This window comes from Typha latifolia, chromosome 6 (assembly GCF_019914945.1).
Source record: "Typha latifolia isolate L0001 chromosome 6, TyphaL0001v2, whole genome shotgun sequence".
Taxonomy (NCBI): domain Eukaryota; kingdom Viridiplantae; phylum Streptophyta; class Magnoliopsida; order Poales; family Typhaceae; genus Typha; species Typha latifolia.
Window position 1 is genome coordinate 1,041,944 of NC_133091.1, and position 22,888 is coordinate 1,064,831.

Sequence of the window (22,888 nt, forward strand, 5' to 3'; positions counted from 1 at the left end):
AAAGTCCAAGAGGATCCCATGCATGCATGCATGTCATGCCATGCCATGCCATGCCATGCCATGCATGGGATGTGGTGATCGAGAGGGAAACATGCAAGAAAGAGCGCGAGAAGGTGGGGAAAAAGGGCAAGATTAAGCGGTGGGGATGGGTCACGTTAATACTGACTCCTTTGATGCGAGCTGTCGGTGATGCCGACCCAAACCGGGATAAATATTTCTCCCAACCCAATCACGTACCTCGGGAATCACGGAACGATACCGAAGTTCGTCACGAAAATTGATGAGGACCCATCTCTTCTTTTGCAGATGAGCGCCTCATAATTTCTTTTATTCCTCAGCAGGCCCGCCGATTTCCGTCAACTTTTTGCCTATCACCCCCCTACATTTTAGTCTTATTACAAATCGACCGCTTAATTTTGTATATATATATATATATATATATATATATCATCGTCAAACATGCAAGCTAGATGCAACTAGTGTTATCAATAAATGGACGTGACAGGATTAGGTTTTATCATGCATGTGAACATACCACTCGAGATTAAAATTTTAAAATGATAAAAAGTACTTCCAAAATTAATAGATGGATTTCATTTCTTTTCTTAATTTCTATAATTTAACATGTACACAAGATATATAAGCTTCATTTGCCTAATACAAGCGGAAACCATGGCATATATATATATATATATATATATATATATATATATATATATGTATTGGATATAACCATTTATTTATTACTTTATGTGGGCATAACATAACATAAGAATGACCTGATTTGGACCAGACTTGTTGTGTAGCTTCGTTTTTATCGGCTTGACCTTGCAACCATGCTGATGTTATTCAAACCTAACCTAGAGAGAATCCCATAGACTCGATCAGTAAATATTCTCCCTTCAATGGATCGGATAAAAAAGACTCAGTATCGGTTAGGGAGACCAATCATTCATCTCTAGTTCAATCATTTTTTCGGTTCGTGTTTGTGTTTGTGTTCGAGTTCGAATGGTCTCAAATGATCTAGACACCGTTCATTGAGAGCTAAATAGACATGTTTTTTTTGGTTAAATTCCAAAGAATGGACATTATTAATGGTCAAGCGATGCAAGACAAGTACAAAAAGAGGACTTTAATTTGATCATTAGAGCTGCAAGAAACAACTTGGGTTGTTGGACAACTTGGTCCTTGTTGGAATCCCATGACAAACTCTTGGGTCCCTTGAATAGATGGCAACTTGATTACCCTGATAGAAAACTTCAAAAGTTTGTGACTTTGAATGACCCCGCCTAGTTGGGCATGTGTCAATATTGATAGGACAATTGATTGGCAATGTCTTGGGATAATTTTTGGAAATGAAATAATAACTATGCATTATCTTGCAAGTTTGTGCTTATATTATAAATTGGTCTAAGTGGTTTTGCCTTGAATTAAAAGTTGTTAATATTTTTATATCATTTTATTCTCATATAATTTTTAATAATGTAAATTATTAATTTTTAAAAATTAATTGAAGGAAATTTTCAAAGATTACCTTTGTCGTTCTAATTAACTGATTTATTTTATCTTATTCTCTAAATTTAAAATATTTCAACCTCTTCTTCTTTTTTTTCAATATAAGATTGCAAGCGTTAAACTTAGTTATTATCTAAACTATCATAATTTAAAAGAATATTTCTTGTTAGTTGGGGTAAAATAAGTCAACAGTTTCACATTAGTCTAAATCATATTGGAGCATTATGATACAAATACTAAGTTTAAGGATTAATTTAATTTTAGACACCACAACAAGAGAGTAATTTAAAATTTGCCCTATTTTATTTATTCTAATTTCCTTAATTAATTCGATATCGATATGGAGCCGTAACAACTAATTTCTAATATATACGTGACAGGATCACGGAAGTGTAATCGCCCACCACCTTTACCGAGTGTCAAATATAGCAGCTAATGGATGAATTGGTCTATAAATTATTTGAATGATTGGAAAAAGTTTCTTTGATTGCTAGACCTAGTAACTTTAGCAGGACATTACGTACTACACTAAAATAATTGAACAAATTAATCATGTCGCGAATGCATGCAAATTATTTCTTAAACTTTATTTATTTGGAACATTTGAAGCACCAAAACCATGTGATATTTGGAAGATGATACAAAACCTTTCAACCTTTTGATGGTTATATTCCACAAGACAGCCAAAGGCCCAAAACACATCTCTTTGTCAATACGTCAATTAGTGTATAGCATCACAACCTATTCCCTTCTCTTAATATTTATCCAAAAATAAGGAATCCAAGACGGAAACATGTTTGGATATGCTCGTTTTGTTTCTGATCGAAAGCATCAATTAAAAAACAAAATTAAAAAAAAATTCTCAGAAAAGACTTTATTAAAGAATTCAATTTGGACTCATCAATGGAATTGCAACTTTTAGAGATTTATGGGAAAGTAATTGGTTTGGGACAAGACCATGGGAAAGTGGATTTTTGTAGCTTCGTTTGGCTAAGATTTATACCAAGTGAGCTTTGCAATTAAATACATCTAGGGGGAAAGAGGAAAATAATATTCCAAGGTGAGTGAGTTGGAATTGAAAAGTATATAGCTACTACTGCTCCTGTGATAGTTTTAAATATGGGTTTGGTGAGAAAAAAAAAAGATTCACTTGCACACCCAACCTGGAAAGGTCAACTCATTAATACTTTTCTATGAGTATATTCTATATTACAATGCAATATTTTATGATATGAGAGCATCACACACGAATACCGTGAGTGAGGAAGGATGTCTGTTGCTATACTCCACCATGCATCCATGGGTTGCATTGTATGCCACATTCTCCCACATCATCGTCTGCATATATGGCCACATGTCATGTATGCTTGCTGACATGAGATGGATGATCCATAGACCATTATTAAGCTAAATCCAAACTGGACGAGACAAGTGGTTGAAATCCAAGGCATTCTAGCTCTATGAAATAATCACCAATTTTTAAAAGGAAATATTGCCCCATAAGTTTATTACAGTGGAATGAGATCAACAAGCAAAATATATCACCAGAAGTTATAGTCGGAAACAGAAAAAATTAAGAGCCAATAGAGTTTAAAAAAGAAGAAGAAGAAGAAAGAATCAGCTTGACAACAGATGATTGCATTAAAGAGTACCCAGGTTGTTGCCTTATTGCCATGCCAAAGAGCAAGATATAAATTGCCATTTGCGAATCAAAGTACAAGGTCTGACAACCCAGAAGCATGTGAGTGGAAATAAATCATTTTCTCCACGGTTGATTGGCTTCTCTGTCTTTCATGCTGCAAACCAAAATCGTAAATAGAAAAGTTTTTGGCTCAAGAAGTTTCCTGCTGTTTCACAATTGACTCAGTAAACAAAACAATTGTGATTACATATTCTGATGGCCACGTGCCTCGCAGGCTGCAATAAGATAAGAAAATCTTCATCGAAACATTCCTACTAGGGTGAGGAGAAGTTGAACTGTATTCCCGTCTTCCCATGGTCATGCTCAAACTGCTTCAGTATGTAGCAGTAGTTTATCTGGAAGAAAAGAAAACAATCATGTTAGCAGGAGAAAACCCATGCTACCTCTTTTAGGGAAATTCTAAAAGACATCATAAATTCATAAGAACAAACCTCTAGGCGGAACAATTTGGTAGGCAAGATTATGCCAAACCCGGCAGAACTTCTAAATGAGTAAAGAAATTTTTGGAAGGAAAAATTCTTAAGCTCATTCTCTGTCAACTTAGCAAGATTCCCAGCACAAACAAATGCGTGGCCATGTATACCAGACTCTCTGAATAACTTTAGAGGTAGATCAAATGATAGATCGGCAAAGGCTGTGACTGCTGCATCGCCTCCCAGGACATCTCTTCCTGGAGAAGCAGGTGCTTCATCTTTACCTGATCTACTGGGAATAAACCTTCGTGAGTCTGTAGGGCCCAATCCTCTTGTTTTGAAACCCAACAATGTGGACGGCCCACTCAAGCTGCAAACCGGAGAAGACTGACCACCCAAGTAGAATCTCTCAGGCAGTGGTGAGACTAAGTCCTTGAATCCTGCCCCCCATGGCATAATGACGCCTGCTGCTACTCCAACATTAAGAGCAGCATTAAAGAATCCCAAAGGCAAAGCACCTCGAAGATCAAACTCCTGTTACAAGGTTTTGCAAACAATATTAAAAATGTAGTCCTCTGAGAAAAGCAGCATCTAAGTTTAATTTTGAGCAGCTATCAAGTTACAACCATTCATGAGATGAAATTCAACATCAGGAAATTGGAAAAATATCAGGTAAAGAACACCATGGCTACCAGCATCAGTAAATAACTTTCCATCAATCAAGAAAAAAAAAGAAGCAGATGCTAACAGTTCCATAAAAACAGAATCAAATAATTCAAGTTAAAACTTTAAGTAGTAAACTAACAGAATTTCTCAGCTGCAGTGTGGTCTCAATCTGTTCTTTTTTTCATTCCAATCCATCAAATAGTATTCTACAATAAGCCCTTTATTTCTCTTTAATTGGACACCTCTACTTGTCTGATGACACTTATCATGAAAATAAATTTAGATATATTGTTAAATATAGTCCATTTACAATACCTATCTTTTCTGGAATTAAAATAACCCTTCATCACATATCCAAATAGTCTATTATTAACATTGAGCAATCTGCTCGCATTGTTCCTATCCATATCACTGTCCATCTCATCTCTGAGAAGTTAAAGCCACATTTTATTCATCTAAAATTGTTGTAACTCAAGATTGATAAAGATTTTCCTGAGCTACTACTAGTTTCTCCATCTGGAGTTGAAACTAACACCTATCGTAAAGAAAGAGAACCTCAATTAGAAAGAGATAGTAGAAAGCTCCCCCTGAAGGCAAGTAAATGGAAAATTATGTAACAGGATGGAGAAAAATTGATAATAGATAACATTATCTACCAAAGTAACATAACCAGAAGCTGCAAACCAATCAATCTTAAGGACCTAATTTCCAACTCTCACTTTAAAGCAAGAAACTGCTTCTTGAACAAGGAAACAACAAATCAGATTAACAATCATGTAACAGAAATACAATCACTGCTATCATGACTGTACAGAGGAATAGCCTTCAAAAACTCTACTCTAAGGGCATTGAGATGCCCTCTTTCAAACCAAAAGGCAGTAGGGACAAAGAAAACTTCAGCTTCAGCAACAACCAGAAACAATATGCATGAAGATCCATAAATCAAGAACCTCTAAGTGAATTAGCAGAGGTACATACAAAATACCCTTTAAAGAGGAGTAGGTAGTATGAGACAAAATTTTGATACAGAAGATATATTCCAGAAAAAGCTAAGCTTAGAATAAGAAAACTGCTCTTTAACTCTCAATACAATAGATATGATGAAACTTTACCATTTAGTGTTTATCTATGCTGATAGAACAATGGAGAATGTATAACTAAGCAAATTAAGTTTATTGAGAATCTGCCATAATAAAAGACCAAGAAAGACAGAAAATATACCTGCCGAAAAAACCGCAAGCTCCTGCTATCTGGTCCTAGACCACCAACATGAGAAGAAGATAGAAAAGCATATCCACGAGTTGGTCTAAGATGTGAATCCCTCCGATCAATTTTATATGTATATTTTATTGATGACAGAAGGTTGTGTCCTAACTGCCTCCTTATAGACTTGGATGACATGCGAGATGGATCAGTTAAGGTGCGCCACGTAAGATTATATATTAAGTCATGGTGCGTGGTCGAAAGCAAACCAAAAGAAAGGCCCATCAGACTTTCTTTATAGGACGAGAACTTCAACCAGTCCTGAGAAAGCAATGACACTCGAGCCATTAAAGGAGTTGGTATTGCTTTGAATCTTGGCAGGGATATGCCAGCGCTTATCTCTGATGCTTGATCCCACCCATAAGCTCCAGAAGCATCCCAGATGTCAGCATAGCCCAATAAGTTTTTCAACTTGAGTGATCCTTCTAGTGTCCAAGCTCGAGACTGCAAAGGATGAAAAATCTTTAAGCAACACACCAAAAACAATCTCGATATAATCAGAATAACTAGCATCACCAGCTAATCTGTGTTAACTTTTTCAGGATATTAAGTTCGTGTTAAAACACGTAAAGTATGGGACGCTATATAAGCAATCATGCAAGACATGATCCATAAGAGAATACCAAAGCTTCAGTGAGGACTATCATGTTGATAATACATCCAGCATGTTCTAATGTTGTAGTAGTTATTCCAGATTTCACAGAAAAAAAAAGCTTCATTTGGAATCAAGCATGTTGCTTTTTGCCCATCTGTTAATATTTCTGTAAGTTTGATAAAACGCTGGTACTATGTTAAGAATTATGATTTATGTATTCCCTCTTTTCCTGCATAACCAAATTTGTAGCATATTCAAGACCACCTAAGAGAACCATCTAGTCAGGCGCATTGAATAATCTGCAGAAAGAGCTTGAACTGGGCTTCTTACTTAAATCAAACCAGAGAAAAGGAAATGTTCAGATTCCATGGTGATTGGGCCTATATAAACTAATGAGTGTCTGCAGATCCATCAAGAGAGCTGTTCATTGAAACCCTAGATATTTTGGGTGTATATTGCAGACAGCTAGAAAAAGAATCCTCAATAGCACAATTTATCCATGTTAGCCTTCTTTGGGAAACCGAATTAACCTGAGGAAAGCCAACTATGTAAAGACTTGTTGAACTACCTAACAAACCAACAACTTAGTAAATAATAATAAGGCCATAAAAAAAGAAAAAATTAGAATATAAAATATAAAGACCATCATTATCTAACAGTTTAAATTTTTAAATGTAGTTAGTAAGTTAACATGTATCAAAGCAGGGGTTAACATATGTTGGTTAAAATATAAAACCTCACCGTAATTAATTCAAGTCTACTTATTGGGCCTATCAAAAAATGTCTCAACCTGAGATGCGAGGGGGAGTGTTAGCATATAGAATATAAAGATCATCGTTAATTAACAATATAAATTTTTTGAGTAGTTAGTGAGTTATCAAAATGGACATGGCAATTCATGACCAAAACACCAAATTGGAGTCCAACGATCAATCAATAGCTGATCAGAAGATTAAAAAAAATCAGCTTCAGACCGGAATATTTTGGCCTGGACTATCTTTCAATTTATTGATGCGACTTCAAGAAACAATGGCGCCAATATCAAAAGCTAATTATGTGCAATCACTTCATAATATCCTTCAGAACCCCTTGATATAATTTCCGATCTAGACTCCACAAACTTTATTTGGGAACTATGATGTCAAAATAGAATCAATTCAGTGATCTAGAAATAGAATCATAAGCCATGAATACTTGCTACAAACGAGTGAAGCAGATCTCACCTCCGGCTTCGAGTACACGCCGATGTTACCAGTGAGGGGATTTGCCGCCTCAACTACCTCAATAACGACATTAGTCGTGCCGGGGAGCTCCGCCGGGCCCGCGTCAAGGGTGATGCTGACCGAATCGAACATCTCCAGTCTCCTCAGCCGCGCATTCGCGAATCCGGCAGCCTGTAGGAGCTCCTGCATCGTGGAGGCTCGCCGGAAGGCGTCGAGGACCTCGGCCTCGATCACAGAGTCCTTCGTCTTCGAATTGCCCTTGATCACCACGTCATGGACTCGGAGCCTCACCGGCTCAGTGGAGAGCCGGTGGAACACCGATTTCATCCGCTCTCTCTCGGCGGCACCGTCCAACTGTTGCTCCTCCTCTTCTTCTTCGTACTCCTCCTCCTCTTCCTCTTCGTCTTCTTCTTCGCCGACTCCATCGGGGTTGTCTTCGGAGGGCTTTGGCTCTTGTGAGGTAGGGTTAGGGTTCGGATCGTTGCTTGAGTGGGAAGCCATGGGAGGAGAAGGGTTTGATGCTTCTTTGCTTTAGAGGATCTGAGGAATGGAAGTGGCTTTTTTTGGACTGGGTGAGGGGAGCGAGAACAAACAGGGCAATGGGCTGGATAGCTTAGATGGGCCAGTCCATGGCCCATGAGATTGATGAATAGTAATAGAGAATTAATAATGAAAATAGTTGAAGTTAAAGAGCTCCTCCCATCACTCATCTCCGTACCCAAGGCCCAAACAGCGGCGCCATTTCAAATTGAACTCTCTCTCTCTCTCTCTCTCTCTCTCTCTCATCAATGGCGGCCGACTACCAAAAGGAGCTCCTCTCCTCACTCATCTCCGACATCAAGAACTACTCCGGCAGAGACCCTCTTCGTCCATGGATCCAGTAAGCCAACCCAACCCAACCCTACGGAAAAAATATCATTGTTTTTTAACTTCTTCCGTATTTATTCTAATCCAATCGCCCAACTAATAATTCCTCCTGCAGTGGAATCCGAAAGATGAAGGAATCCCTACCTCCCCAAATCCTCAAATCCAATCTCCCTCGGTTCCTCCAGAAATGCGCGCAGACCTTCGAATCCGACCGTAGATATCGAAATGACTCTCGATTCCTCCGAGTTTGGATCGAACTGGTGATGTATTATTTACCCAAATCCCGTTTGCTCTATCTTTTGGGCACCTGTGATCTAATCTTTATTCTTTATAGATGGATCATGTGGATGATGCGAAGGTGATTTTGAGAAAGATGGAGAGGAATCAGATTGGGTTAAAAAGGGCATCTTTTTATTTGGCGTATGCTTTGTACTATGAGAAGAAGAAGAAATTTGAGAAGGCGGAGAAGATGTACCATTTGGGGGTTCAGAAGTAAGTCCTATTTCTTTTCGTACTGCAGTAGAATTAGAAATTTTGGATATACTAGCTGTGCTTTATATCAAGTGTAGAGCTTTCTTGTGTTCTTGATTCTGGTGTGAATTAGGTATTCTCTGTAAGTTACTTTCGACAGCTTTTATTAACAATTGGTCATTCGGTCCATCAACAAGAATTGAACCTTAACATGACCTGGAAAAGTGAAAGTATGGCAGGTTTGTAAAATGTTATTGTAATGCAATCATTGTTAGTTTGTAAAATGTTATTGTAATGCAATCATTGTTATATCTTCATAGTGATATATTTATTATGGCTAATCAAAATGTTAACTGAAGCTTACATTCACATTGAATTGTTTAATAGTCTCGCAGAGCCTGTTGGTGAGTTACAGAAAGCATACGAGCAATTTCTTCATCGGATGGAGCTGTACAAGAAAAGGAAAGCTAAAGTATCGATCTGTTCTCTGATCACATCTAGTTAACTCCTGCAAATACTGTTTCCATTAGGTGCTCATATATGCATTCCAGCTGCAGGAAGCTATGTCTAGAGGAAAGAAATCAACTTCGCAGAGTATTAGTCAAGGTGGCCATGCAACTGAGGATGAAGGTTTGCCTTCCTAGCTTCATCAGTGTTTTCATCATATAATTTTTTCAGTTAAATTTGCAAGAAAATATGCAAGTAACAATAACTCATACAGGGGCCTCCAAGAAAACCGATAATCTGATCCACAAGGATTGTGAGATATTCCGAGAGGGGATTACTGAGAATTCGGATATTGCACATTCTAAGGACATGTTTAGGAACATGAATATCACCGGAGGACGTCCGGGATCTATTGAGGGTGTCTACATGAACTCTATGGAATTAAAAGGTGGTACCATGGAAAAATCAGGAAGCAATTGTCATCCAAAGCATTATGCTGATGAAGATCTAGGATCCAAACAAAGTGGTTTACAACCCCGAGGAAGCACTAATATGGATAGTGAAAATTTGAGTTGTAGTGCCAGTGATGACACTTTTGTCGTGAAGTTTGTAGGTTCTGCTTTTGTTGGCAAGTCTGAAGCGGAAGATGCTTGCCATCATGGTCTAGTGGACCCAACTATAAACATGAAGGAGGCCATGAGTGCCATCAATAGCATGTTTCAGGAGCCATTGGAGCCAGAACCAATGGTTAGGAGAAGATCACATCAAAACCAACCAAAGATAAACCAAAAGACCAATGGGTTTGAGATCTTTATTGATGAAGATGGGCCAAACCTATGCACACAAAATCCCAAGAATAACAAAAATGATGTTAAGCATCCTGCCAAACTGCAGCTCCTCGAGCATGGAAGGGATGCATCAAACAAGCAGACGAAAACAATGTTACAGAAACCATTTGTTGGAGAATTTAAAATACTAGCTGATGATGAGGAAGATGAGTATTGTGAAAAATATGACGAAAGAATTGATAGGCATTCAGAAGGATGCAGGCAGCCTGCTCATGACCTGAATGGTTTCTGCTGTGCAAAACCAGATGATTGGAATCTTAACTGTTGTGATGATATGAACATGACTAGTTCTGGACTGAAAGAGGATACAGTTATTCAAAGATTTGTTGGATCTGCCGTCTTTGGTGAACCGAAAGTGGAGAATGCATGCCACCATGGTTTAGTGGATCCAACTATCAACCTGAAAGAGGCTATGGATGACATAAACAGCATGTTTGGAAAGCCATTAAACTTTTTCAAGGATGAGAAACCGAAGAGAAAGCAAACTAATCCATCATCAAATCCAATATTAGCTACGTGTGGATTCTCTATTTTGGCTGATGACGATGTAGAAGAAAATTCAATCGACCTACCTTCATCAAGCACACTCTGCAACAATGCAGGAGAAAGTGATCTATTTGAGCCAACTATTTTTACTAGGGAGGCAATGGCTGATATTAATGATATGTTTGGAAAGCCGTTGGACTTTTAAAATAGATAGGCCGTAAGGTGTCTAAATCCTTCAACAAAAGCCAGATGATTGGAAGCATTTGTCTTTGGTCTCCTGATTTTGTGAACAGAATTCTCTGCCCTGATACATGTCTGTTGTTTAGGTATTAGTTGAAGTTTTTACTGTACACTCAGTATGGTGAGATCTCACAATGATAGATTGGCTAGCTTGCGAGCAGTCTCAGAGGCAGATAAAGTCTTCAACTGTTCAACATGTAGTGGTGTAGTATCACTTGGTGTTGCTGGTCTTAGCAGAATGTGTTGAGTGCTAACTTTTTCCGGTTGTACATACTAAAGAATGTAAGGGGATTGCAACCCAACTAGTTGGTTGTAATACATCTCGAGTTCATGCCTCTCTGTATCCTTTCTTTTAATTACCTATGAAATTGGTGAGGACCTTTTTTTATATGGAAGGACATCACGGTGCAGGGAAGAATGATGCCATGATATAGCATTTATCCCGATAACTGAATCATAAACTAGAGCATAAAGATGGGCCTCTGAAAATGGTAATACGTCTGAACTGATCATTGCTGGTACTATTCTTATCCAAAAAAGAGTGGTGATCACACAACAAATAAGCCCATACTGATGATTTAACCATTGCGTAATACAGAAGACTAAAATATGAAACAGAAGGAATCAGGTCTACTTTCCATCAATCAAATGGAAATGAATGTTCTTGTTCAAAAAATGCCTTCGCTCTGTGCCACCAATTATTCCTTATGAGAAACAGGAAATGTTATATGTAAGAGCTCTGCAAAGATCTGAACATCATTATATTCAGGATGGTGGCTGCTGCTGTGCAAGCTTTTAGTATCGGAAAAATAAAATAAAAGAGGACTTAAAAACTGAAAAGCCCCAAGAAAGTGCTAGGCTTCGTGTATACTGTATCCAAAGCTCTATTCAGACTGTACACTTTTCCTTCTTAAGTTACTATGAACATAGTGGCAAAGAGTAGGTGCAAAGGTATCAAACAGATAACTAAAAACAATAGGAGGGGAAAGAAACGGGCAATCAATCATTTGCCAATCAGGCTTCGCCTATTTTGTTACTAAGTAGCCTCAGCTGACATAATTTCAAGCTCGGCCCACCACAATGGAGATAATCTTGGAGTTGCTCCATCTGGTGCTATTGATGTAATGAGTCTCATCCGGCTGGCAACCTCTGCCACTGTTGGTCTCTCTGTCATCTGTGGATTTATACAGGACCTTATCACCTCACACAGTGCAGAGATATCATCCTCGGGGACCGAGAGTGTCGGGTCAACCATATCGTTAAGTGGCCTCTTTCCAGTGAGATAACTCGAAGCCCAGAGCACAAGCAGGCCATCATCCTCCTCAAATGGAAGTCTTCCAGAGATTATCTCAAGCAGTAGGATCCCAAACTTGTACACAATGCTCTCTTGGTCTGAGCTCTCAGGATCCGCTCCAGCTCCAGCTTCTTTCTCCTCATTCCAGAATCCGATATCTGAAATCTTTGCGGCATAATCTTCAGTCAGGTAGATGGATGATGAGTTTAGATTTCTGAGGATCACAGGAGGGCCAAGCTGGTGCATGTGCTCTAGACAGTAGATTGTTCCCATGACTATACGAAGACGGGCAGCCCAATCCAATTGTTCTGCTTCTTTAACTGAAGATAACACAACTTTGTCAGAAGTCAGCGCTAACAAATTTAGGAATCTTTTGATAGTGTTAAGATGGATAGGCAGATACTCACTGTGCAAATGCTCAAAAAGTGTTCCATTTGGAGCATATTCGAACACCATCATCCTGGTGAATGGCTCTTCGTCTTCACAGTAACCCAGAAGGTTCATAAAGTTTTTATGGTTTACTTTGGACAATACAGAGATCTGGACCAAGAACAAGTTGAGCTTAGAAAAAAATCAAGTAAAATAAATATTTGAAGAAATAGATGGGTAGTTAAATGATTACCTTCTTCCTAAACTGATCCTCAGATTGATCTGACCACTGCGCCCCAGATGTCGACAAAGTAGATGCCACTGCTATTTCAACTCCACCTGAGAGTGTTCCTTTGTACAATGTAACATCCGATAGAGAACCAATAACATTGCTGAAATCTTCACAAGCTGATTGAAGTTCTACGCGTGCTAATGAAGGTACACCTGCAGTGGGAGACACATAGTCAAGAGTGAGAAATAAAATGGCAAGAACATTGGAAATCCATGAGAGCAGGAACTGACCTGTCACAAGTGCTTTCTGCAGTTGCCCGCTCAAACCTGTAGCCCAGGGCAAGACCTTACCGATCTTGTTGGCTCGGATACAGAGCAAGTACACGGCTGATAAGGCAACCAGGGAAAAAAGCACTCCTCCAACTGACCCATAAATTATCCAGGAAGTTACATGCTTCTTTTCTTGGTCGGTGGATGGAAGTTGTGGAGGAGGGGATTCAACAGTAACTAATGAGGGAGATGGGGCTGGAGGTGTTAAGGGTGGTGTCTCTTTTGCGTGTCTATGATCTGGTGTTCTGTTAGGGATCTTCAGAAGTCTCCTTATAGTGGCATTCCCAACTTTCCTATACAGATAGAGGCATTTCCAGGTAATCAGTTTTAGTTATCATAAGTACAATTTTCAGATGTCTAAACTAAGTTATACTATTGGATGACAGTTTTTCAATTCAGTATAACAGAGGAATCTGATTAAAACATAAATGAAGAGCCTAACCTTGTAACTGATCCCCTGGTTGGCAACACAAGATTTTCATTAGCTTTAATCTCAGAGAGTCTAATGAGCTCATAGAGTTCTGGTGGTATGTCATCAGAAAATATGTTGCCTCCAAGTGACCTGTAATATTTATCATGATATAGAGCATTATGTTCTAGTTGCAATCATGGATCTAGTAATTAGCGTACTGAAGAGGCTTCTACTCACAGGACTTCTAGGGAAAAAATGCTTCCAAGTTCAGATGGAAATGGTCCGCTAAATTTGTTATTTCCCAAGTCCAAAACCTCCAGTTTCTTCAAGTCTCCAATATCTCTAGGAATGATACCGTAAAGGGAATTATTGTTCAAATTGCTGCATGATAGGAGAAAAAAATAAGAAGAGCACTAGAAGCATAGAAAACATCATTCTTAGATGCTAGAGCATATGTTAGGAATCAAACATGTTAGGTTTATATGATATACTAGCAGAGGTACCATATAAATTAAGCAGTAAAATAAAAAATTCAGATGCTTGATGGGAACATCATCCTCCAATAAAATCTCCCTGGCTATCAATCCACATAGGTGGACAATCTGATGGAGCCACCTAATGTTAGACTATATCATTCAATATTATCATCATAAAGCTTTTACCTACATCTGATGCTACGACCATTTCACACTTTCCTTCTTGTCAGGCGAAGATTCTTCTCTTGCTATGGAACAAAGACCTCATTTCCAACCTTCATATCTCCACATGATCCTTCTGACACCAGCTGTGCGGTCCCAATCTCAGGCTTTCAGAACTCCCTTCTTCCAATCTATTCCTTCTACAACTCAATTACCCTATAGGCCTATATAATCCGGTATCAATTTTACCCTCCTCCTTCTAGCCCTAAAAGAAGGTTCAACTAAGCCAAGATAATTTGACGAGAGCCTAAGAAGGAAAGTCCCTTAAGCAGCAATGGCATGGAATGAGCAGAAAGAGAAATTCTAATGTCCATCATAAGCTTCATTATTTTCTTGCTAGTTGTTGGTGAGATCACTATTAAGGTTCTTATGTATATAAAAAGGATCGCATAGTTATACTTTTATAGGCAAAATAAGAAGCCTGTACGAATAAAATAAGCAAAAATTCCAGATGGATCATAAAATCAGCATACTTCCGCATTTTCCATTTGAAAGCCAAGATGTAGTTAAAATCACTCAGAGAAGTGTACTAATGACAATTAATTAAGTTGGAAAAATACAAAATAGATCCGTGGAACATAAAAATATGAAATGCACAACCTTATTATTGAGGAAAAAGTTTAGATGTGCTTACAGAGTCCTCATGTGGATAAGCCTGCCAAGAACAGGTGCCAGTATACCCTTGAGACCAAGATCTTTCAAATTCCTAACAGAATAAAGTTTCAATTTAGAAACTGAAGCTAGAAAAAAAGAAAACATATTTTTTCTGTCAAATTAGAACAGTAGGAAATGAGGAAGCCACGCTAATTAGGCGCTTTCTTCAGATGCATCATTTTGGATGACCCATAGCAATATGCACCTTCAACATACACAACAATGATTCTTTGCTTGATCTTAAAATCTAGATCTAGTTAAACACCTAAGCGTTGCAATCTTCTCCCTCATAACATGGGTTACCTCTGTTCAAAGGAGCAGTTGGATCTTGGAGAAATGCAGATTTAGTTTTCAACAGATGCGACCTTATTTATTCAAGTGAAGTGGACATGGAGAGCAAATTCAAGCTATTACAAGGCCTTTTTCTGTTCGTTACTTCTTTAGCCGTGGTCTATTGTTGAAATATCAAACTATTGCAGTCCCTATTTCTTTCCATTTTAGGCCACGCATTTTTCTTTCTTCTTTTCTTTCTTTCTATGTAAATATTCATTTTGGTAATTTTGCCCACTTGTGTTTGGATCTGAAAATTGGCATCTTTAGAATACACAGAAGCTGAAAGTATTCTATCCATTTCCTCAACTTAGGAAAATATGCCCATTATCTCATTAAATTAGGGGGGCAGTGCAGAAACCCTAGCTAGGAATTAAGAGCCTGCGTTCATAGAAAATTTGCAATTTGATAGGAAATGGATAGATGGTTATTGCCATCCATTACGCACTGCTGTAAAGCAAACAAATCTAAGACTTGTGAATTAAGATCAACAAGATTTGTAGTTCTTGCGAGAAAGACGGTCCTTATCTCAACTGAAGTCAAAATAATAATCACAGTTATTTAGGCAAAAAAGAAAAGACTACTGAAGAAGAAGAAGGCTAATGCTTCAGGAAAAGTTGGTTGATCTTACAGAGCCACAACTCTTCCATCATCTGAGCATTCAACTCCAAACCACAAGCATGGGCAAAGAGACTCTTCCACCCAATTCCAAAGAGCGCCATTTGGGTCGATTTCGATACCCTTTTTAAATCTCAGAAGGGCCCTCCCTATATTGCAAACAGCCAGGAAAAAGAAAATAAACAAGATTGGATAAGAACCCATACCAAGAAACCCATCCGAGAAGCCATTTCACCGTCAAAAGTCCTACCTTCATCATTGAGAGAAGCGCAAAGCTCAAAGTTTCCATGCACAAGACACGAGCACAAGAAGAAGCAGACCATCATAAGCTTCCACCTCTCCATTTTTTTTTTTTTTTAAACGCGCAAGAACTCCTCTTTCCCCTCTTGTTCTCTTCAAAAAAGAACCCAACTGCAATCTTTCGAGGCGGTGCAAACAATCAAAGGAAAACCGGAAGAAAGAAAAAATTAGCTGAAAATTGCAAGTGCAAGGAGCAAAAGATTCGAAGAAAGGGTCGGATTTTGGGCTCTTCAGATTGACTAGAAAAAACACGGAGCAATGACTGTGTTTGCGATGTGAAATGTTCAGAAAAAGGATATCGCGTTAAGTCGCATTCTGGAAGTTCGTGGAGTTTGATTCCAAATATGAACCTTTGCTTGCGGCTTTGTCTCCTCTCCTTCTTGGAAAGCTGCTGCTGGCTTTCTACAGTCCTTTCGTATTGGTTCGCTTACTGTAACTTTGACCCCACCTCAATTATTGGGATCACTCGACAAGAAAAAAATTATTGGTATTTTTCATTTCACCACCTACATCTTGATCTACTTATTCTCCGTTTAGGGTTTGTTTGATAGCTACACCAAGTCGAATTTAATAAAATGATTGCTTTAATTAGATGACTCCTTTTTCTTTAAGAAAAATAGTTCAAATAAAAAAAATAGAGTTGTTTTCTAATATCAAACATCAAAGTATATATATATATATATTGTCATAATACTATTGAGAAAATATCTAAGAAGAGACAAATTATTAACATGTAAAGAGGTAGGGTTTTAACGTGATGTCTACTCTGAGACTTTTGATAGAGCGTTCGAATGAATTTTCTAGTATTTGGATGGCGTGCCTAATCAATGATATTTGAACATGCAAATGTCGTTCAAACAAACTTTGAGACAATTGGAGTTTTCTCTCGCGATCAAACATCCTAATGAACTTGCTCTGACCTGCACTCTTATGTATAAAAAGTATTCATTCCTTTTAACTCTTTTTAGAGTCAAAGAACATTATACCATCACGGTAGATAAAGAGCCTAAACTTGAATTTCCTGGAGAACACCTTACTAAAAGTGGGTCTTGATCACAACTGAGTAAAGCTAATTATGATATTTGTCACCCTCGAGCTAAATCATATAAATTCTCTTATTTGAGTTGCTTGTATTTAATTTACTCATGGTTTATTTATCACAGCAGACTAAACATTTGGTGGCAGTATCGAAAAAATGAGCATCCTATAATAAATTATATAAAGTTCGGTCACCAATAGTTTGAGTTGGATGAAGAAATATTAGGTGAATTTTACACTAATCAGGAATAGTCTTCCATTTTTATTAGGTAGGCGGTCAATATAGAGAGACGAAATGACCTTTGAGACCAAGTATTGTAACAACAAGCATCGTATTATTGACATTCATTATACACTTTTTGTGTTTATAATTATGAAACTTGGATAACTGAATTAATATTATAAGAAAACAAAATTATATTCACATAGTATTCTAATTAAAATTTATTAAAGACCCACTCTCTTACGTATTATTTTACTTGGTCTACTTTGGAAGACTTGAGGAAAAATACAAAGACGTATGAATTGTTGACAGGGCTACCTAACATTGACTATGTCAACTATTTCGGCCTTGGATTTCCACTACTTTTATGAGTGATGTGCAATGGGCAATGGCGATGAGGGGACTCGGCCTTCACTGGGACTCTTATCTTAAGATAGAATATAATAAAATGTTAATACTTAGAATGTGTCCATTTGCAGCCAGCAGCATTGGAAGGTGACGACGTGCACTTCCGCTATTGGCTGCAGAATGGGACCATCACTTTGATTAAGTAGATCCAAAGTGATGGTGCCCCCCCTAGTTGCTCGGAGTCGGAGGCCAGGCCAAGTCTCATTCACATGGTACTCACGTGCGTAAGAATAATTCTTATATGGAACTTTAGTAGGAGACTCGTTATACGTTACACTAGTTTATATATATTTTATATTCGTCTCTTTGGATATTGAAGTTATCGGTGCTTTGAAACGAGGTCATATATTGTTATAATAATATAGGAGAAGTTATCCAGCCGTCTTGGTGACGTGTCATAGAAATCAAACAGCTAGGAGAAGCTCAACTTATCAACTAACATGGGGGCCCACTTGGCCAGGATCGACTCACACATCAAACACGTGCGGCCGATTGCAAGCGGCCCAGCCTTAGTACATGCATAATTTTAATTTTAATTTTAATCTTAATCTTAATCTTAATCTTAATCTTTCTAATTAACAGAAGAGCTGGATTAGCCTCTTCTTTCTTTTTCCTGAGGAAGTTGCTCAGATATAAACTAATATTTTCATAAGGACGACCAATAGAAGGCCAAAATGGGCTGGGCCTTTTCAGAAGCTGCAAGTAAGCGGCCCAGCCAAAAGCATATATTAAAAAAAAAGTTTATTAGGTAGATGCGTTTGCCGGGAGTCGAACCCGGGTCTATTGCTTGGAAGGCAATTATCCTAACCGTTGGACTACAAACGCATCGTTGCGACTCTAGTATTAGAGCATTCAACCTTAGCATACATCAATGGCGACTTCTCCCGAGTATGAGCGAACCCTAGTCAGTAAGCGAAGAGAAATTCTTATTCCCGTCTTGTAATTTCCTAGGAAAAGTTTTATTCCCTACAATTTTGCTTCATAATTTCGGAGAAATTGGTGATTTGTTGTTAACTTTTCGAATGTGGATGAAAAAGATATTATATGATCAAGTAAAGGTTGCTTCTTGGAGTATTTCAGTGTAATTTGTGTGTACTTCAAGTCGGACAAGTTTTATATTTTCTTGAGGACAAAGGGGAAAAAGAAGAAGAAAGGATTAAAGATTTTTTTGGTCTCTGCTATCTTGATTTGTCTTATTTTTGGGTCGACATACAGGGAAGCGTTTTGACGAAATGTTGTTCATAGTTGACGTCTTCTTGCCATATATAAATGCATTGACTTGCAAGTTGCTGCACTTAAATGTAGTAGGCAGTAGCTTTTGATATATCTTAGAAGCCAAATTTTTTTTTTTGAGAAAGATTCTTTTATTCAGCTATGCATCTCTTGGTGAGCCTTCTTCTACGTGAGAGAAGGATGATTGTAGGATGATCAACTATGGTAAAGGTGTTCATTGTCTTTAATTAGTGGATGGTTTGCTCTGGAAATGATTCATATATGCACTGGATGAGGACTGCTACAGCAATTTGATCAGAGTTTGAAACTGCAAATTGTAGTATATAAAATTTGAAAAGCTTAACAACCAATTTTCCATTGAACTCAATCAATCATAGGAGTCAATTTTTTATTATAGAATATCGACACCACCATGGACAACATCAAAACTAGATCAGTTTTATGCATTTGGGAATTGCGAGTTCGGGACTTTGGAAGTCTAGCCATAATCTTTGTAATGCCTATTCTCTAATCATTGCATTCCAATTGCTTTCTTGTAAGTGCTGAACATCCTTTTTTAGATGCTCCTTTATTAGTTTTGTAAAGACATAAGCGGAGATATTCTTTTCTGAGAGGATTGAGGCCTAAATCTCTTGGAAGAAGTTAAAGAATTTTAGTGATTTACATTAAATATATATACAGTTCATGATGATTACGATATACACAATGACAATGGATTATCCAGTGTATTCATTCGATTTGTAGATCGGAAGCATTCAAATGAATTGAAGAATTTGAAAACAGTAAGAGTAAGATCAATGGTTCAGACTCATATAAGTTTGGCATTCATATATTTTGGAAGCTCTATCAGAATATAAGTTATGTTTCCATCTGATGCATACACAAGAAATTCTCAGAATATTTCATTTCTGGTTCTAGAATTTTGAGAGACAAATATCATTTTCCATTTTCATATCGGGTTTTATTTCTTATGTTGACTTGATAGGAATGCAATCCAACCGGGCTGCTATAATGCCTTTTGTCATATGTGACCATGTAAGGATGATGATCGCCAAAGAAACATGACAATATTAATAATCACTATAAAATCCGAAGATTGAATTGTATGACAAGCGAGTTATACACGTTGATTGGCATAGCTGTTTGTTTAGACTGTTATTTGACATCAGGGCAATAAATGAGCTTTGCAGGATAAATTGACCTTGCAGATCTTGCTTGATCTGTAGCAATTTGATACTTGGTGTTGCTTTAGCAGATAAGTTAGGCAGCTATACAGATCATCATCTTGCAGTTGTTGTTCTGGAGTTCTTGAGTTCCTGTTAGTTCCTTGACTGTCATAATTGCTGTCAAATTGACAATTATAAAGGATCTTTGGTTGCTATCATGACAGCTCTTGCGTTTGTCGTTGAACTGTAGCAAATGATAGGCAGTGTCCAGGAAGTGCTGTTGCCAAATTAAAATCTTGGAGAGTGGTTAATAGATAGATAATCTACAAGAAAGCACTGTTAGAGTTTAAACTTATGAGAAACAACTAATTTTGAAGGAACCTCCCTCCAATTTTATGCAGCATAATAGTCTATTATATTGAATCATGTGGAGACTGCAGAAAATTTTCCAATTAAAAGATCCACTACCAAGGATTATATGTAACAAGTCATTATTTGGACTGCTGGTTTGCTTATAAAAGCTTGCTACTTTGTTCTCAATTTTTTGAGATGCCAAAAGCGATAGTCTAGATAAAGAACTTGTTATATGATTGCACCTTTTGTGATGAAAGTAATACTTGCATCTAGAACTTAAAGTGTGAAAGCCATGGGTAGGCTACTATTTAACGTTACCTCTGTCGTTTTCCTCATATGCCTCTAGCTCTTTCTTCTGAGTAATGTTATAGATAGAGAATCTCTGATGCACAGAGGGAAGTTTATGAAATGGCAATACTACTCTACAGACAGATTTTGCTCTGCCAATGAGATTTAGCTGTGGCTAGGGATAGAAATGTTTATCTGTTATTTAAGTTAAGTTAGCAGTGGTTGATTTGCTCTCCTATTATCTCAATCCCTTTTCTTTTGAATGATTTGTGAATTGCATTTATTCGTACTTGATTTATTTTTAATTAGGGCCTTTTGAAAGACCTTAAAGCTTTTGGCATCTTCCACAATACTATTAAGCACTGCAATCTACTTGACTAACTTTTTAGTATATTTTGTGGCAGAAATATCTGAGTATAAATCCATACCACGTACTGTGGCTCAGAAATATCTCAGAACTGCATGAAGACTCAGAATATAATCTCTGTTTGTGTGCGAGCTTGTTGGCAGACAGGAAGTGGTCAACTGAGACACTTATTAATCTTGAGTTATCTTTTAGCCTTCTTATCAAGATGTTGATCTCGGGAGCTTTGTTCTCTAATATCTAGGGGATGTAGATGTTTGATTACCCCAAAAGGAATATGAATGGTCAGAATGAACAGAGAATTATGATCGCAGAAAGATATCATTTATTTTACTGTTAGACATCATTTTCCTTGTGCTATTTTCTTATCTTCAAATCTTTTCAAAGCAAATATGTTTGGTCTCAGGAGAAAGTCTAGTCGGTTGTATTTTTTTTTATAACATATATCCCAGTTCTCCTTCAAATTAACTCTTTCTGAAAAATCACTGATGTAATTACATACTGCGAATTCGTCACAGGCCTTACTAGATTCATGTATACTTACTTCCATTACCAAATTTGCGATGTGAATGTTAGATTCTTATCGATTAGTTTTATGTTTACACTGTTAGTAGCAACAACTAACAAGATGATGAATCCATGTGTCATTCTTGCAGGTGAACCCCAACAGCTCCAGGATGCAAGCAGAGGGCAATTCCTGAACCCCTAACAATGCAGCCCTATGCCTGCTTGTGGTTAGAACACACACTGTGACAGCATCAAAGCCTGACACTAGCACATTAACCAGATACAAGGTTGCTATTGCCATTGTTATCTGGGCCCTCCCCTAAGATGGGAAACAAAATATTTGAATTCAATATACTCTAAACAAAATGGATTCAAGAATAGAACTTCTGTCGTCAACATCAAAACCAAGTCCTTTCAAACAATCTCAAACTTGGAAGAAGCTTCAGAAGTAACTGGTAAGTTGTATGAAATCGTTATGAACTTGTTATGCCGATTTTCTTTCGGAATACATAGTTCTGTATCTATTCACTTCATTTTTTTGTAATACACTATGAGTAAAACTTGGTACAAGTGAACATGCTTCTCCTTGCACTTGAACTTACACCAACTTGGAGCAAGTTAAGCATTTACTCCAAAGTGGATGGAGCTAAAACTTTCACCGTCACAATGAATTCAAAGCCCTTAATTATTTCACACATGTACCCATTTGATACAGAGTGCCCCCACCACCCCAACATTGGGTCAAAGGTCTCAGTGCATCAATGCATGCACCTGATTCTGCTTTATTTGGACATTTGAAATCTGTCCCTATCTCATGGGGCAATCTAGGTGACTATAGAAAGTGAGTGGGGGTGCTTTTGAAGGGGGGGTCTATGTCACATTAAGTACACTAGCCTTGGAAGTTTATATGGGACTTCCTACTTGGAATTAGTTCTGAAGACATTAGAACGTGACATGTGAGAAAAGAGCTCAAGAATAATTAGAGAGGACTGAGGAGCTCAGCTATTCTGCAACCTCACTATGATGGAAGGTCCATGGCCCCCCATTGGCATTTGGATTCATATGCCTTAGGCCCCTACTAAAAATTCTGTGTGGGGCAGTGCCTCAAATAATGATAAGTATCATTTGGATTTCTGCATTGGATACTTAGAACTTCCTCTCCTTTTCTTTTCTTCATTTTATGCTATGTTTGAATGGAGAGAATAGGAGAGAGGAGAAGATAAAGGGAGAAGGAAAAAAAAAATAGAGAGAGAGAGAGAGAGAAGAGAAAATTTAGTTGTTCTCTTCCTTCCTCTCATTGTCTCTCTACTATTGGATAGGGAAAAATGACTGTTT

The 22,888-nt window shown here is 37.7% G+C and overlaps 3 protein-coding genes and 1 non-coding gene across 6 annotated transcripts; 1 reads left to right on the top strand and 3 right to left on the bottom strand.

Annotated features, from left to right (window-relative positions):
- Nucleotides 1-2,976: 2,976 nt before the first annotated feature.
- On the bottom strand, nucleotides 2,977-7,933 carry LOC140791289 (uncharacterized). The gene is made up of 4 exons (XM_073141780.1): nucleotides 7,378-7,933; nucleotides 5,518-6,003; nucleotides 3,649-4,164; nucleotides 2,977-3,552 (listed from the first exon to the last, which is right to left on the bottom strand). Exons 1-4 carry the CDS (start codon nucleotides 7,876-7,878, stop codon nucleotides 3,472-3,474), a joined length of 1,584 nt encoding a protein of 527 aa, XP_072997881.1. The 5' UTR covers nucleotides 7,879-7,933; the 3' UTR covers nucleotides 2,977-3,471.
- Nucleotides 7,934-8,090: 157 nt separating this feature from the next.
- Nucleotides 8,091-11,124, top strand: LOC140790762 (uncharacterized). Of its 2 annotated transcripts, none has more exons than XM_073141004.1 (6): nucleotides 8,091-8,257; nucleotides 8,360-8,504; nucleotides 8,579-8,736; nucleotides 9,103-9,187; nucleotides 9,267-9,345; nucleotides 9,437-11,124. In XM_073141004.1, the coding sequence occupies exons 1-6, from the start codon at nucleotides 8,166-8,168 to the stop codon at nucleotides 10,699-10,701; spliced, it is 1,824 nt and encodes a 607-aa protein (XP_072997105.1). In that variant the 5' UTR covers nucleotides 8,091-8,165; the 3' UTR covers nucleotides 10,702-11,124. The 2 variants fall into 2 exon arrangements, with proteins under 2 accessions (XP_072997105.1, XP_072997106.1); XM_073141005.1 differs by having other exon boundaries at nucleotides 9,273-9,345.
- A 438-nt stretch (nucleotides 11,125-11,562) lies between these two features.
- Nucleotides 11,563-16,401, bottom strand: LOC140790763 (protein MALE DISCOVERER 2-like). 2 transcript variants are annotated; one of them, XM_073141006.1, is made up of 9 exons: nucleotides 15,923-16,401; nucleotides 15,686-15,821; nucleotides 14,705-14,776; nucleotides 13,610-13,753; nucleotides 13,403-13,522; nucleotides 12,922-13,253; nucleotides 12,653-12,843; nucleotides 12,438-12,570; nucleotides 11,563-12,350 (listed from the first exon to the last, which is right to left on the bottom strand). In XM_073141006.1, exons 1-9 carry the CDS (start codon nucleotides 16,014-16,016, stop codon nucleotides 11,773-11,775), a joined length of 1,800 nt encoding a protein of 599 aa, XP_072997107.1. In that variant the 5' UTR covers nucleotides 16,017-16,401; the 3' UTR covers nucleotides 11,563-11,772. The 2 variants fall into 2 exon arrangements, with proteins under 2 accessions (XP_072997107.1, XP_072997108.1); XM_073141007.1 differs by having other exon boundaries at nucleotides 13,610-13,714; nucleotides 15,923-16,288.
- A 1,993-nt stretch (nucleotides 16,402-18,394) lies between these two features.
- On the bottom strand, nucleotides 18,395-18,466 carry TRNAG-UCC (transfer RNA glycine (anticodon UCC)). Its single transcript has one exon. It is a non-coding gene; the product is annotated as a tRNA-Gly (tRNA).
- Between the last annotated feature and the right edge of the window lie 4,422 nt (nucleotides 18,467-22,888).

Bases quoted from the DNA above. Each gene is read 5' to 3' on its own strand.
- LOC140791289 (XM_073141780.1), bottom strand. From the start codon at position 7,878: ATGGCTTCCCACTCAAGCAACGATCCGAACCCTAACCCTACCTCACAA. The intron at 4,165-5,517 runs GTATATTTTCTG...ACCTTGTAACAG, and splicing joins GCTTGCGGTTTTTTCGGCAG to GAGTTTGATCTTCGAGGTGC. The intron at 3,553-3,648 runs GTTTGTTCTTAT...CTTTTCTTCCAG, and splicing joins CCAAATTGTTCCGCCTAGAG to ATAAACTACTGCTACATACT.
- LOC140790762 (XM_073141004.1), top strand. From the start codon at position 8,166: ATGGCGGCCGACTACCAAAAGGAGCTCCTCTCCTCACTCATCTCCGAC. The intron at 8,505-8,578 runs GTGATGTATTAT...TATTCTTTATAG, and splicing joins TCCGAGTTTGGATCGAACTG to ATGGATCATGTGGATGATGC. The intron at 9,346-9,436 runs GTTTGCCTTCCT...TAACTCATACAG, and splicing joins CCATGCAACTGAGGATGAAG to GGGCCTCCAAGAAAACCGAT.
- LOC140790763 (XM_073141006.1), bottom strand. From the start codon at position 16,016: ATGGAGAGGTGGAAGCTTATGATGGTCTGCTTCTTCTTGTGCTCGTGT. The intron at 14,777-15,685 runs GTAAGATCAACC...TTATTCTGTTAG, and splicing joins GATGGAAGAGTTGTGGCTCT to GAATTTGAAAGATCTTGGTC. The intron at 12,351-12,437 runs GTGAGTATCTGC...TGTTATCTTCAG, and splicing joins ACTTTTTGAGCATTTGCACA to TTAAAGAAGCAGAACAATTG.